Source organism: Conger conger, chromosome 12, assembly GCF_963514075.1.
Source record: "Conger conger chromosome 12, fConCon1.1, whole genome shotgun sequence".
Lineage (NCBI taxonomy): Eukaryota > Metazoa > Chordata > Actinopteri > Anguilliformes > Congridae > Conger > Conger conger.
Genome location: NC_083771.1, coordinates 5806156 through 5818928, shown reverse-complemented (window position 1 = coordinate 5818928; position 12773 = coordinate 5806156). Strand labels below are relative to the sequence as shown.

General features: G+C 50.8%; 2 protein-coding genes across 9 annotated transcripts in view; both read right to left on the bottom strand.

The window, feature by feature from the left end:
• The window catches only part of LOC133141686 (rab GTPase-activating protein 1), a 110646-nt gene that overhangs the window by 58190 nt on the left and 39683 nt on the right, over positions 1-12773 (bottom strand). The gene's annotated exons all lie outside the window — the stretch shown is intronic.
• LOC133142211 (probable G-protein coupled receptor 21) lies at positions 3459-4772 on the bottom strand. Its single transcript, XM_061263287.1, has one exon. It carries the CDS (start codon positions 4515-4517, stop codon positions 3459-3461), a length of 1059 nt encoding a protein of 352 aa, XP_061119271.1. The 5' UTR covers positions 4518-4772.

Below are 12773 nucleotides of genomic sequence, written 5' to 3'. Positions count from 1 at the left end.
AACAACAAAGAAAGATCACGGTTAGAGAAGTATAGATTGACACACGACACAAACACTTCTGAACCGAAGGAGAACAGAAAAGCCCTTTTCTAAAGATCCTGTGATATGTTCTCATCGTTTCGAATAAATCACTTTGCAAGTGGAAAACACTACATGTAAAAATATTGCACAGTACCCTGCAACAGCCCGGCAATAGAAAACAGTCCCCATGCCCATTCTTACCTTGCACCTGCTCCCCTCCAAACACATTTCTGCTATCTGCTTTCATATTTAGAATACAAATATAAATATATGAACTTTAACACATGCTTAAGACCGATGTGACAAGTAAAAAAATAAATCAGTTTTAAAAAGTCAAACCCCTAAAAGGCGAGTGAAGGGCTTCACCGTCACCTTATCGCAACGCTTCAGCTAAATCTGTGACAGTCACAGGCGCTCAAAATGCACGCGAAATCGAGGCTTTTCAGAGACACTGGGTTTAATGTCATCTTCAGCAACAGTATTGCATTCTGGGGCCTGAGAATGAGGCTAATTCAATGTCTGCATGTCACAAAAGAAATGACTTTTAGACGCACGATATCTACTGTAATCACCTCCCATAACGCCCCGACAAACTATCAACATACTATATTACTGAATCAATTACTCAACTTTGGTCATCTAGGAAGACTAACAGTATCGGAAAACTACACTTTTAATTGATTTTGTGACTTTAAAAAAAAAGAAAAAGGGATCCACGTGGAGCCCAAAAAGCGCACGGACTGTACGGTCCATACAGAGGTGAGTATTTAACAGTGCAACACAACAAACGAGGCCCAAATCCTGGTGACAGAGTCAGGCCCAGGAGGACCGCGTATCTGGAAGAGACTCGGACAATAAAGAGCTTCCCGTTCGGCTGACTGCTCTCGCGTTGGGGCTAAACCCCGCCGCGCGCACATCCTCCGCGTTCACTCATTAACTACCCGCAGCCGCTCCTACACCGCCATTATCGCAGGGCACCCTCGCGCCTCATCGGCTGAGATTACCGCCCATGTTTACCTTGGGTCCTCTGGCGCAGCTGCACCACGGTGTACACCGCAGATGTTAAGCCTCTCTGTGATGTCATCGCCCCGGCTGTGACATCAGCGGCACCCTCCCCCTCCCCCCTCCGCATCTACACCAATGAGACCCAGCCCCTGACCTTCAAAACCCAACTGCCATAAACACGCCAACATGCCATAACAATATCATAACGAGTCATTTGAAATCTACAAAACAGCCAGGCGCTACGCTAACAGCTATGCGATTCTATCATCAGCGATAGTAAATGGCACTCTTCGTGGTGCTGCGATAGATTTATAAATGTAAATTAAATCAAAATGGACGCCGCAACCATAGTAATTAGGCCCAAGCCGGCTCCTAACCCATTTACATACGGAAAATAGAAGAAGGCATTTCCAAAAACAGCAGGTCACAACGTCCACAACCTTCTCGCTGAGACACTCCATACCTGCTTACCCAGAGCACCTCCACACTAAAAACATGCTCCGACTCACAGAAAAGCTACTCATCATGTCTCTAATGAGAGCAGGGCCTGTCCACAGATTAAGACTCTTTGCCTGGTGATTACCGCAGAGCGAACTTAATCCCTAAAAAACCATGTTCTGCAACCGAATCAGATAATCCCTGCCCTACTGCGAATATCTCCTGACCAATCGCAGCTCAGAAAGAGGAGTGTGCAGAACACTTTCGTCGCCTCTGTACACATGCACACATGTATGTCTGAAATCAACTCTCACCAGAGGCAGAGACTTCATTCGTTTTCTCAGCATCAAATAGAAACGACAAAATAGAACAGCGATAATAATAATTAAATCGACACAAAATTGAAATAAAAAGTCTAGTTTTACTTAGTTCCTTATTGCATCGCCTGTTTTCTGTGATAAAACCGTCTGGGCTGATGCCTTATTGCCTGACAGACGGCAGGAGTCCAGGACGAGAGGGAAATGTCAGTGGAGAGGGAAAGATCCCTCTGAAATAAATAACTTGACATAACCCTTGACATGTCCCTGCCGTCGGAACAGGAGCGCAGGGTACGCCCGGCGGCAGCGGGAACCCAACACCGGAGCGTCGGGTCGGGAGCCCAGTCCACGTGCGGTTAGGGACGACCGGTCCTGAAACGAGAGCCTCCGTAAACAAAACGGGAGGTCACCCGCCGACGGCCAGCTTCCCAGGAGAGTCCTTCCCTTCTGGTCAGGTCAATCCTGCAACCGGACCGCTTAAAATGTTTTTAAACGCAGAAGCCTAACGTCCGTGCTCATTGGCTCCGGGACCGATGGCTGCTAATTTTACAGGGAAACAGTCACGCTGCGTCCTTGCTTTTCTCCTCAGCCTGATTTACTGGCGGACGATTCTCAAAAGCAGTGCCCTGAAAACAATGACTAAACAAATAACGGATTGTACACACTGAAAAAGTCCACTGACACGCACATGGAAACAGTCTAAATTAGCTGCTTTCAGTCTAAACAGGTCACCTCATTGTAAGTGCAGTAGTACGGAAGGCAGAATTCGGCACTTCCAGCACATAAATAATAGATTTTTTGCATTCCAGAAAGGCCGAGCATTAAACACAACATTACTCCCGACGCTAGGATCTGCAGTTTTATACTTTTTTTGCAGTAGGACGTTATTTGGCAAAGACTAAGGAGTGAATATTATCCAAATGAGGGCCTGAAACTGAGCTACTGGGAGCTCTGCCCAAAACTCTGGCCACTGTGCACCCCACGCCACCCACACACCTTCCCCAAACCACCCCCACAGTGTCACTGTACCCACAACACCCCCACAGTGTCACTGTACCCACAACACCCCCACAGTGTCACTGTACCCACAACACCCCCACAGTGTCACTGTACCCACAACACCCACACAGTGTCACTGTACCCACAACACCCCCACAGTGTCACTGTACCCACAACACCCCCACAGTGTCACTGTACCCACAACACCCCCACACAGTGTCACTGTACCCACAACACCCACACAGTGTCACTGTACCCACAACACCCCCACAGTGTCACTGTACCCACAACACCCCCACAGTGTCACTGTACCCACAACACCCCCACAGTGTCACTGTACCCACAACACCCCCACACAGTGTCACTGCACCCACAACACCCCCACACAGTGTCACTGTACCCACAACACGGCCAGTGTCACTGTACCCACAACACCCACACAGTGTCACTGTACCCACAACACCCCCACAGTGTCACCGTACCCACAACACCCCCACAGTGTCCCCAAACTGTCCCCACTCCAGGCACCCGGGGCACTTTCCACCATCACACGGTGGGGCTCTAGGTCCCACGAGACGCTGGAACCCAGGAGCTCTTTTTACAGGAACTCCACGAGTGACGGCAAATCGCCCCCAACCTCGTCCTGTCTGCCCCAACGGGACGCGAGTCCCGAGGTCCCTACACGTGGCACGCCGACCGTGTGCTTCCTCCTCCTCCTCCTCCTCCTCCTCCCGTGCCCGAGGGCTTCTTGCTGTCGACGCGGCGGGCGCAGAAGGAGCACAGCCGCTTGAGGCCCTTGCGGAAGGCGCTGTTGGACAGGCTGTAGATCAGGCAGTTGCAGAAGCTGTTGCTGATGGCCAGCCAGGTGGTGAGGAAGGAGGCCAGCGCGTGGTGGTAGATGCCGGCGCTCTCCAGCAGGAAGTAGATGATGTAGGGCAGCCACAGGATGTAGAAGACGCTGGTGATGCGGAAGAGCACCATGGCGTAGCGCTTGTCCGGGGACGCCGGCCCCTCTCCGCCCGGCTCGCCCTCCTGGGGCCCGAAGCGGGCGCGGCGCTCGCTGATCTCGCGCGTGTGCTGCTGGCAGATGCGGAAGATGTTGCAGTAGGTGAAGCAGACGACCAGGGCGGCCGGGGCGTACAGCAGGGCCACGATGAAGGAGGTGAAGTGCGGCTGGGTGGCCCACGACTCGGCGCACCAGCGCATGATGTCGCCGTGGTAGCCGGGCTTGCCCCAGCCGAAGAAGGCCGGGAGGAAGACCAGGCCGGAGTAGAGCCAGATGCAGACGATGCAGACGCGCAGGCGGCAGGGCGTGACCAGCGTGGCGTAGGACAGCGGCCGCGTGATGGCCACGTAGCGGTCCACGCTGACGCAGGCCAGCGAGGCCATGGAGACGCTCTTCAGCACCGACACCATGTAGCCGAACACCTGGCAGGTGAGCTTCTCGTCCAGCCGGCTCAGGTAGTGCAGCAGGGAGAGCGAGGGGATGAGGCAGCTCACGCCCACCAGCAGGTCGGCGTAGGCCATGGTCTGGATGAAGGCGCTGGTGGTGTGGTGGTTGAGCAGCGGGGCGCAGTGGAAGACGAAGATCACCACCAGGTTGCCGGCGATGATGAGCACGGTGAGGAAGAGGATGATGGCCACCTCCAGGACGCAGGTGTCGAGCATCTGCGAGTAGCCCAAGTCCAGGAGGCAGAAGGGCGGCGCGCTCTGGTTGACGTCCGACGAGTTGTTCATCTTGGGGCAGGGTTGTCAGGTCCTCCCTGCAGGCATTCCACGGGAGGCTGGCCGCCTCTCTCGCTGTCTCGCTCTCTCCCTGGGTTCTCTCTCTCTACCTCTTGCGGTCCTGCCTCAGCAGATGCAGGCTGTGACGGAGCCCCGGCAACGGCCGGTGGATGCGGCGACAGGAGGTGGCTGCCATGTCAGCAGCCAGCCGAATCCAGGGGAGGGGAGGGGAGCAGGGGGGGTTCCTCAGGAGCAGCGCATTCCTGAGACAGCGCAGATATCCACAGGGGGGGGTGTTCGCGTGTTCGGAGGGTCGCCCCCCGCGAGACGCGTTCCGGGTCGGCAACACTCGGTCGGACGCCGGTTGGAGGGCGCGCGGCGGGAAAATCGGGTTTGGGGGGTGGGTGTGGGGGGGGGGGGGGGGGGGGGTCACGGAGAGACGAGAGGCTCCGTCTTCAAGTGCTGTCAGGTTCGATAAGAGGAATTCCTGCCCGGTCTACGAAAACGCCACGGAAATGACCCCCCAGTGTTTCGGCACGGCCGGGGGGAGACCCTCGTCAGAGACCCTGGAAGGGAAAGGCAGTCCGACAGGTCGACGCTCTCCGCCCTGCCCCCCCCCCCCCCCTCCCGAATGCGGATAACCTCCAGAGGACGAAACCAGGAGCAGCGCTCTTCACGCCAACTTCAGCGGGGGGGAAACGGCGTATCCTCTCCTTCACGGCGAACGAGCGGCGGAAAGGAGAAAGGACGACGGAGCAGCCGGGGGGGGAGAGGCGTTTCGGAAAGAGCCCGGATCCCTCCGGTGAGACGGCGGTGTCTGGAATGTAAATGAGCGAGCGAGTGTGCGTCCCCACTGCAGCGAAACAGCTTCTCACACTGCTGTGGCCCTGATGCAACGGCACTGCTCTCCCTCTCCCTCTCCCTCCAACCCTCCCTCTCTCTCTCTCTCTCTCCCCCTCCAACCCTCCCTCTCTCCCTCCTACCCTCCCTCTTTCTCTTCCTCTCTCCCTCTCCCACCCTCTCTCTCTCTGTCTCCCACCCTCCCTCCCTCTTTCTCTCCCTCCCTCTCTCTCTCCCACCCTCCCGCTCTCTCTCTCTCTCTCCCCCCTCTCTCTCTCTCGCTCTCTCTCTCCCACCCTCCCTCCCTCTCCCTCTCTTGCTCTCTCTCCCACCCTCCCTCCCTCTCCCTCCAACTCTCCCTCTCTCTCCTACCCTCCCGCTCTCTCTCTCTCTCTCTCTCTCTTACCCTCCCGCTCTCTCTCTCTTGCTCTCTCTCCTACCCTCCCGCTCTCTCTCTCTCTCTCCTACCCTCCCGCTCTCTCTCTCTCTCCTACCCTCCCGCTCTCTCTCTCTCTCTCCTACCCTCCCACTCTCTCTCTCTCTCTCCTACCCTCCCGCTCTCTCTCTCTCTTGCGCTCTCTCTCTCTCTCTCTCCTACCCTCCCGCTCTCTCTCTCTCTCTCTCCTACCCTCCCGCTCTCTCTCTCTCTCTCTCTCTCTCCTACCCTCCCGCTCTCTCTCTCTTGCGCTCTCTCTCTCTCTCTCTCTCCTACCCTCCCGCTCTCTCTCTCTCTCCTACCCTCCCGCTCTCTCTCTCTTGCGCTCTCTCTCTCTCTCTCTCCTACCCTCCCGCTCTCTCTCTCTCTCTCTCTCCTACCCTCCCGCTCTCTCTCTCTCTCTCTCTCTCTCCTACCCTCCCGCTCTCTCTCTCTCTCTCTCTCCTACCCTCCCGCTCTCTCTCTCTCTCTCTCTCTCACTCTCTCACTCTCTCTCTCTCCTACCCTCCCGGTCTCTCTCTCTCTCTCTCCTACCCTCCCGCTCTCTCTCTCTCTCTCCTACCCTCCCGCTCTCTCTCTCTCTCACTCACTCTCTCTCTCTCCTACCCTCCCGCTCTCTCTCTCTCTCTCTCTCGCTCTCTCTCTCTCCTACCCTCCCTCTCTCTCTCGCCTACCCTCCCGCTCTCTCTCTCTCTCTGCAGCAGTGATGGCAGGGAGCTCCTCCCTCCTCAGACCAAGCCAGTGAGCAGCTGCAGCAAGGAGTTCCCCCCCTCCCTCATAGCAAACACACACACATGCCAGAGCGTGTGCACACGTACACACACACACACACACACACACACACACACACACACACACCGATGCATGACGAATGGAGAGCTTTTACAGTGGCCAATCTGTTACTTTCTCCATTACTCCACACTCTTCAGCTTTTAGAAACCTTTGCTTTCTCAAATCTTGTTTAAAAAAAGCAATTTACAGTAATGGAATCATAAACATTCATGATCTCCATCAGCTACATCTCATCTGCACAACAGTGAGAAATGACGTTTCTTTTGGTTTAAGGTAGGTGCACAGGGATAAAAGCATTATATTTGCACTGCAAATAGAGTTTCATTTCATGTAAGGGAACAGTGCAAAGGCTGAATTATCATCCATGAACAAAGCACTGCTGCCCTTCCTTTGTCAGATTTTCACATTTAAAATATAAAACATGCTGTTTTGACTAAGCAACTGAATATCTGTGATTCTGGATATGTACCAAACATCTTCTGTTGTTTGTGGATCAATTTTATTTACATCAAAGAGATCCAATTACAATCGAGTTCATGCTATCCATCTACTTACAGGAAGGGATGCGCATATACAGTGGCTTCAGAAAGTATTCAGACCCCTTCACCTTTTTGCACACTTTTAATTTGAAATTGAAAAAAAATTGCATCAATCTACACTCAATAACCCATAACAACAAAATAGAAACATGTTTTTTAGAAATGTAGCACATTTTGCAAGACTGGTCAGAATTGAGGGAAGGATGAACGCAGCCAAATACAGAGAGAATGAAGAAAACCTGCTCCAGAGTGCACGTGACCTCAGGCTGGGGCGACGGTTCACCTTTCAGCGCGACAAGCATACAGCCAAGACAATGCTGGAGTGGCTTTGGGACAAGCGTCTAACTGTCCGTGAGTGGACCAGCCAAAGCCCAGACTGAGACCCCATAGAGCATCTGTGGGGACACCTAAAGTTCACAGATGCTTCCCATCTAATTTGACAGAGCTTGAGAGGATCAGCTAAAATGGGATAAAATGCCCAAATTAAGGTGCGCAGAGCTTGTAAAGACTTAACCAAGATGACTCAAAACTGTAATTGCTGCCAAAGGGGTTTCTGCAAAGTACTGAATTAATGGTCAGAATAAAATGTGGAATGTCTCCTTTTATGATTTAATTTTGAGGACACAGACAGTGACAGACCTGTACACTTGGATATACTGTGTGTATAAGTACACAGTTTAAATGATGTATATTTCCCATTATCATCTTGAAAACATTTCAAATGTGCACAGACTATATAAGCTGCTCAAAAATATATCCCTTTGTATTATAATACTTATAATTCCTCTGCTATTGTACCTCATACAGAAAGCCAATGCGCTTGGAGTCAAATTTCCTCTGGTTGGTTTGGAGTTTAAAAAACAAAAACAAAAAAACAAAAAACTTCTGTGATAGCAGAATAAGCCGTTGGCCCGGTTGAAAGTGCACCATGTTGTAGATTCGATTTTGAAAAGCAAATTGTTTCAGATTTTCCCAATTTTCTCCCAATTTAGTAGCCAATTGCGCCCTATCTATTCTAATGGCCTGTGTGTCAGCTAGATATACACCGCCTACACCCCCGTCCTGAGAACGACACGCCTTCTCCAAGCCACAGTGTCCCACCGGCGACTGTGATTCCCAGCCCCCCGGGGGGCTGCCGTACACGGCGATGTAATTAACCCCTCTCGCTGAGGCCCTGAAGAAAACCTCCATGTGAGCCGTCCAGACCCAGCTTCGGCAGGACCGGGTCCTCAGTGTGCAACTGCAACAAACTGATGCCTGCATCAAGGGGTTTTTGTGCCTTTTTAACTCTTTTTAAGTCACCGGCTGACTGAAGAGTCGACGCCTGGCTTCTCTGGCCTTCAACTGGCCATCGTTTGAAAGAAAATCAGCGAAATGTGCACTGCGTCCCTACAGGACGGGAGTTTGAAGCGGAGTGGTGACTAAGTTACGCACAGCGCAGGACTGGGACTCCCTGAAGATGACGGCGTATGAGGGGCTACAGGTGACACGAGGGCCCCGCCCCCCCTCCCGTCTCCTCCACCCCAGGTGTAGCCCAGCAGCTCCTGCGCGGCGTGTACGCGGCTGGCTACGCTACGCTAACGAGTGCGCTCGCCAGGGGGGGGTGCGGAGCGGGCGTCCTCTCTCCAGGCGCACCCCCGTGGTCCTCGGGAGCGTCCTCGCCGTGGAAGACACGGAGCTAAAAATACCTGCAGCTGAAAGGGGGCGGGGGGGGGGGGGGGGGCCCGCTCTCATTCGTTATTAGGACAGAGGATGCTTCACTTCAGCGCCTCTGGGTCCCGTCGATTCGCTCGGAAGACGAGCACCGGTGTAGGGCTAGCACGTGAGCGGCGGTTAGCGCCCCGCTAACACAGCTCAATCAAACGGTAAACGGTCGACATTTACACAGCCTTTATCCAAAGCGCTGTACAATTCATGCTTCTCATTCATCCATTCATACACACACACACACATACCAATGGCGATTGGCTGCCATGCAAGGCACCGACCAGCTCGTCAGGAGCATTCAGAGTTTAGGTGTCTTGCTCAGGGAAACTTAGACACACCCAGGGCGGGATCGAACCAACCCTTCGACTGCCAGATGACTGCTCTTAACACCTGAGCCAATGTCACCCCCTTTTCACTTTTACACAGTTAGCTAGTTAGCTAGCCACCGCGTGACCTGTCAATGGCGCCTCTTAGCCCAGCAATGCTCGACTTTTCCTACCGCTGAAGCCTACGTACTGCTTAGCTTGCCTAAATGCTAATTAGTATCTAGCACCGTGTCAAGCCTGGTCTTGAAACCCCCAGTGTTTCTGCCTTGATATCAATACCAGCCTGCCTGAATTCTACCCCCAAGAACCGATCACTAATCGCGAAACAATTAACTGAATGTGCGCATGCTGATGGACTTGAAAACAAGCTAGCGAGCCTCACTGCACCGATCGGTATCCTGTGAATTTGACAGAAAGGTCATCTGAGCAGATGCAGCAGCGCCCAGCTCATAGACCCCCCCCACAGGGATGCCCTTAAGAAGAAGGACAAAATGGAGGGGGGAATCCCTGAAATAACTGATGACAAAACATAACTCCTGCTGCCGACATTCACATCTTACAAGTGCCATAATTTATGTCACAGAATTAGTGTGAATCAGAGACTAGGAGAGAAATTAGTTTGCTCATTAGTACCAGCTAGTCATGGAGAGCAATACCACAGACAAGTCCTATTCCACTGGTACTTCTTAATTTACACTAAACTAGCTCCTAGGTATTATTTTCTTAATACACTCCTGTGTTTTTCTGTTAACGCTGCTCTTCTACAAATCCTTTCACTGCCCAGGTCTGGACCACTGTGGTTACTACAGATATGACCAAACATGTACTGTAGTAGCCTTAAGACCAGGGAAACGTTGTCTGACGTTACTGTTAATAATGTCACAGCGTGCGATGTGAAAATAAAACAATGGCGATCTTAGGACCCCTGGGCGGCCTCAGATGTGGTCTGGTGAGTGAAAACAGGCAGGGCATTGTGATTTTCTTCACCATATGGCGTGGTGTGTGTGTGTGTGAGGTGTGTGTGAGGTGTCGGGAGAAGCAGGGCGTTTGACCTCCGAGAGCAGCACATCTGGCTGCAGTATGGGTCACCGAAGTACGAGCCATGACTGGGAGCCGTTACCATGGGGACCTCTACAAAACCTCAGAACAAAACACCAGGAACGTGCAACTGGCACCAGACCTGCTGCTCCCCAACAAGGGTACGAAAAAAAACAAAAAATGGGAGTTTCAACAGGGGTCACTGTCTGTTCAATGGACAAAGTCATATTTACAGATCTGCGAATAATGATTGCATTTTGATACAGCCATTCAGTGGTTTATTTTTTTTAAACCTTCTCAAAGTCTCAATATTGTACACTATGGCTATAAAGCTAACCATTTTTTGGTTGCAGAAATGAAGAAAAACTGTAACTGTGAAAGTAATTAAAATAAAGAAAAGATGTAATATCTGAGTCCAGGTGTTCAATTCAAACTTAACAACACCAAAATAACACTTACCACAGTGGTGATGCATTTTCCCTGAATGAGGACCATTGTGCTTTTAGTAGTAAACCCTAGGAATATTATCCTATTATTGTCAATTTTCCTAAGAAATTGCCATATCCCTTGGGCACCACCAAGCAATACAATTTCCAATCCCATGGCAAATGGTTTTCTTGAATATTGCACCTCTCAGACAAACTATTGTAGTTACAACACTTTCTCCTGTCGTCCCACATCGTTTTCAATTCGGTGTCAACTGCAGTTCAACCGCCACATATCAAAACACAAACACAATGCTGAACCCACAGTATGCCGTCTCTGTAGAACATTCCAACCGTCTAGGGTGAGGGAAACCAATTTTGTTGTCAGTGGTGTGTTCAATATTGTAAAGACTGCTGTCGATTTACCAAACAATCACACACCAAAACACACACACAGACTGTATTGTTGTCCTTCAAGGTCATGACCCCCCTCACCACAAAAACCCCAATGCGGATGTTACCCTGCTTGCCCTGAAGGCGGTACATTCAATGTGGCATTGCAGCGAATGCAGTTGACAAAGGCAGGCAGCCACAGACGCATTCTGAAGGGTTAAACACACAGTACGGGAGCGCAGTGATGCAATATCGCCCTGGTACTGGAAGTGCCCACCTCAGGAACAGTGCGGCTTCGATCATGACAAAAACAGCCGTCCCTCCCGACACAATGCCAGAGAGCACCCTTATATAATCTATAATTCAGGGCCAAATGTAGGCCATCGTGTCCCTAAGAGTGGATTATTCCTTATTTACAGCCACGGCTATGGCACTATCGAATAAAGGTTGCAGGCTCCGTTCCAAAATGACCGAGAGAGGCTCCACCATCCCCAGAAACATTAGTCTGTCAGGCTGCATGGCAGGGACGGGGTGGCAGGGTTCAAATCCCATGGAGGGACAACAGAAGTAGAGATAATAATGTTGCCATCTTCATTGCCCAAATGACAATTTAGTCTATGAACATTATCTGGTCAAATCCAATAGTCTATAGAGAATTATAAATTCTACAGATCTGTTCACACGACATAGATGAATATCCCCAGTAAACACCATAGTGAGCACACCCACCAAGGTAATTTATGTACAGAAAGTGTTTTCATATAAGCTCATTCATTGTATTTTTTTTATACAATTTAAAACGAAACCAGGTCACAAGATCTTTACCAACAAGGTTTTTTTTTTTTTTTTAATTTCATAAAGTACTGGAAAGGGAACAGAAATCCCAAATCAATATTTTTTTGCATGAATGAGATGTGAGTGTCACTAGACATTAGTACTACTAAAAAAAAGATATTTTGTTAGTTTAGGTTGGGAACTGGAGCAAGAGGAGGAAATGTGTGTAAGCAGCATTTAAACTAAAACCATATAAACCGGGAGAAAAGGTTACAGCCATAAAGCGTGCCTTTGTTCCTAAGGCCGAACACTGTGCTCTGTTTTGATGTCCACACTCAGGCTGGCTGCCTGATTCACAAACAGAGGCGAATGCTGGCCAGCCACAGTGCCTGATAGCTTGTGGCAGGGAACCAAACAAACATGTTGACGTGGAAATGCTAATTCCAACCCGCCCGTGTGTATCGGGATGACCTGACACTGCACAGCAAAATGTGTTTTTTTTTATTATTATTATTATTTCTTATCCATTTCAGATCTTTCAGCTTGAAGCACCTGAAGGCTTATGATGATGGATGGGAGCCCATTTGAAAGTCATCTTCAGTTATCCAGTCCGTTACTGATTTCAACACCCTTTTAAAGAGAGCCTTTCTTTCTGCTGCTCCTTGCAAGTACCCAGAGGCACGGATGCATGACTGTAATCTATAGGCAGCACTGACGGGCGCATTTAATAGATGTATAATGATCTATACTCAATCGACTGCGATTGCGACCGGCACCGAGCTCAATTCCCTGCCCAATCAATACAGAACCGCCTGAGGAGGAAGCAACCGGTCGAGCTGCACGACCGCAGAGAGAGGCCAGCCATTCCACCTTGAGCGCTGATAGACACCACTGACATTATATGCAGAGCAGTCCGTAAGTATTTGGACAGTGACACATTTTCTTTCGTTGTTTTAGCTCTATACTCCAGAAAACAAACAGCTGAAATAAAATCTCAG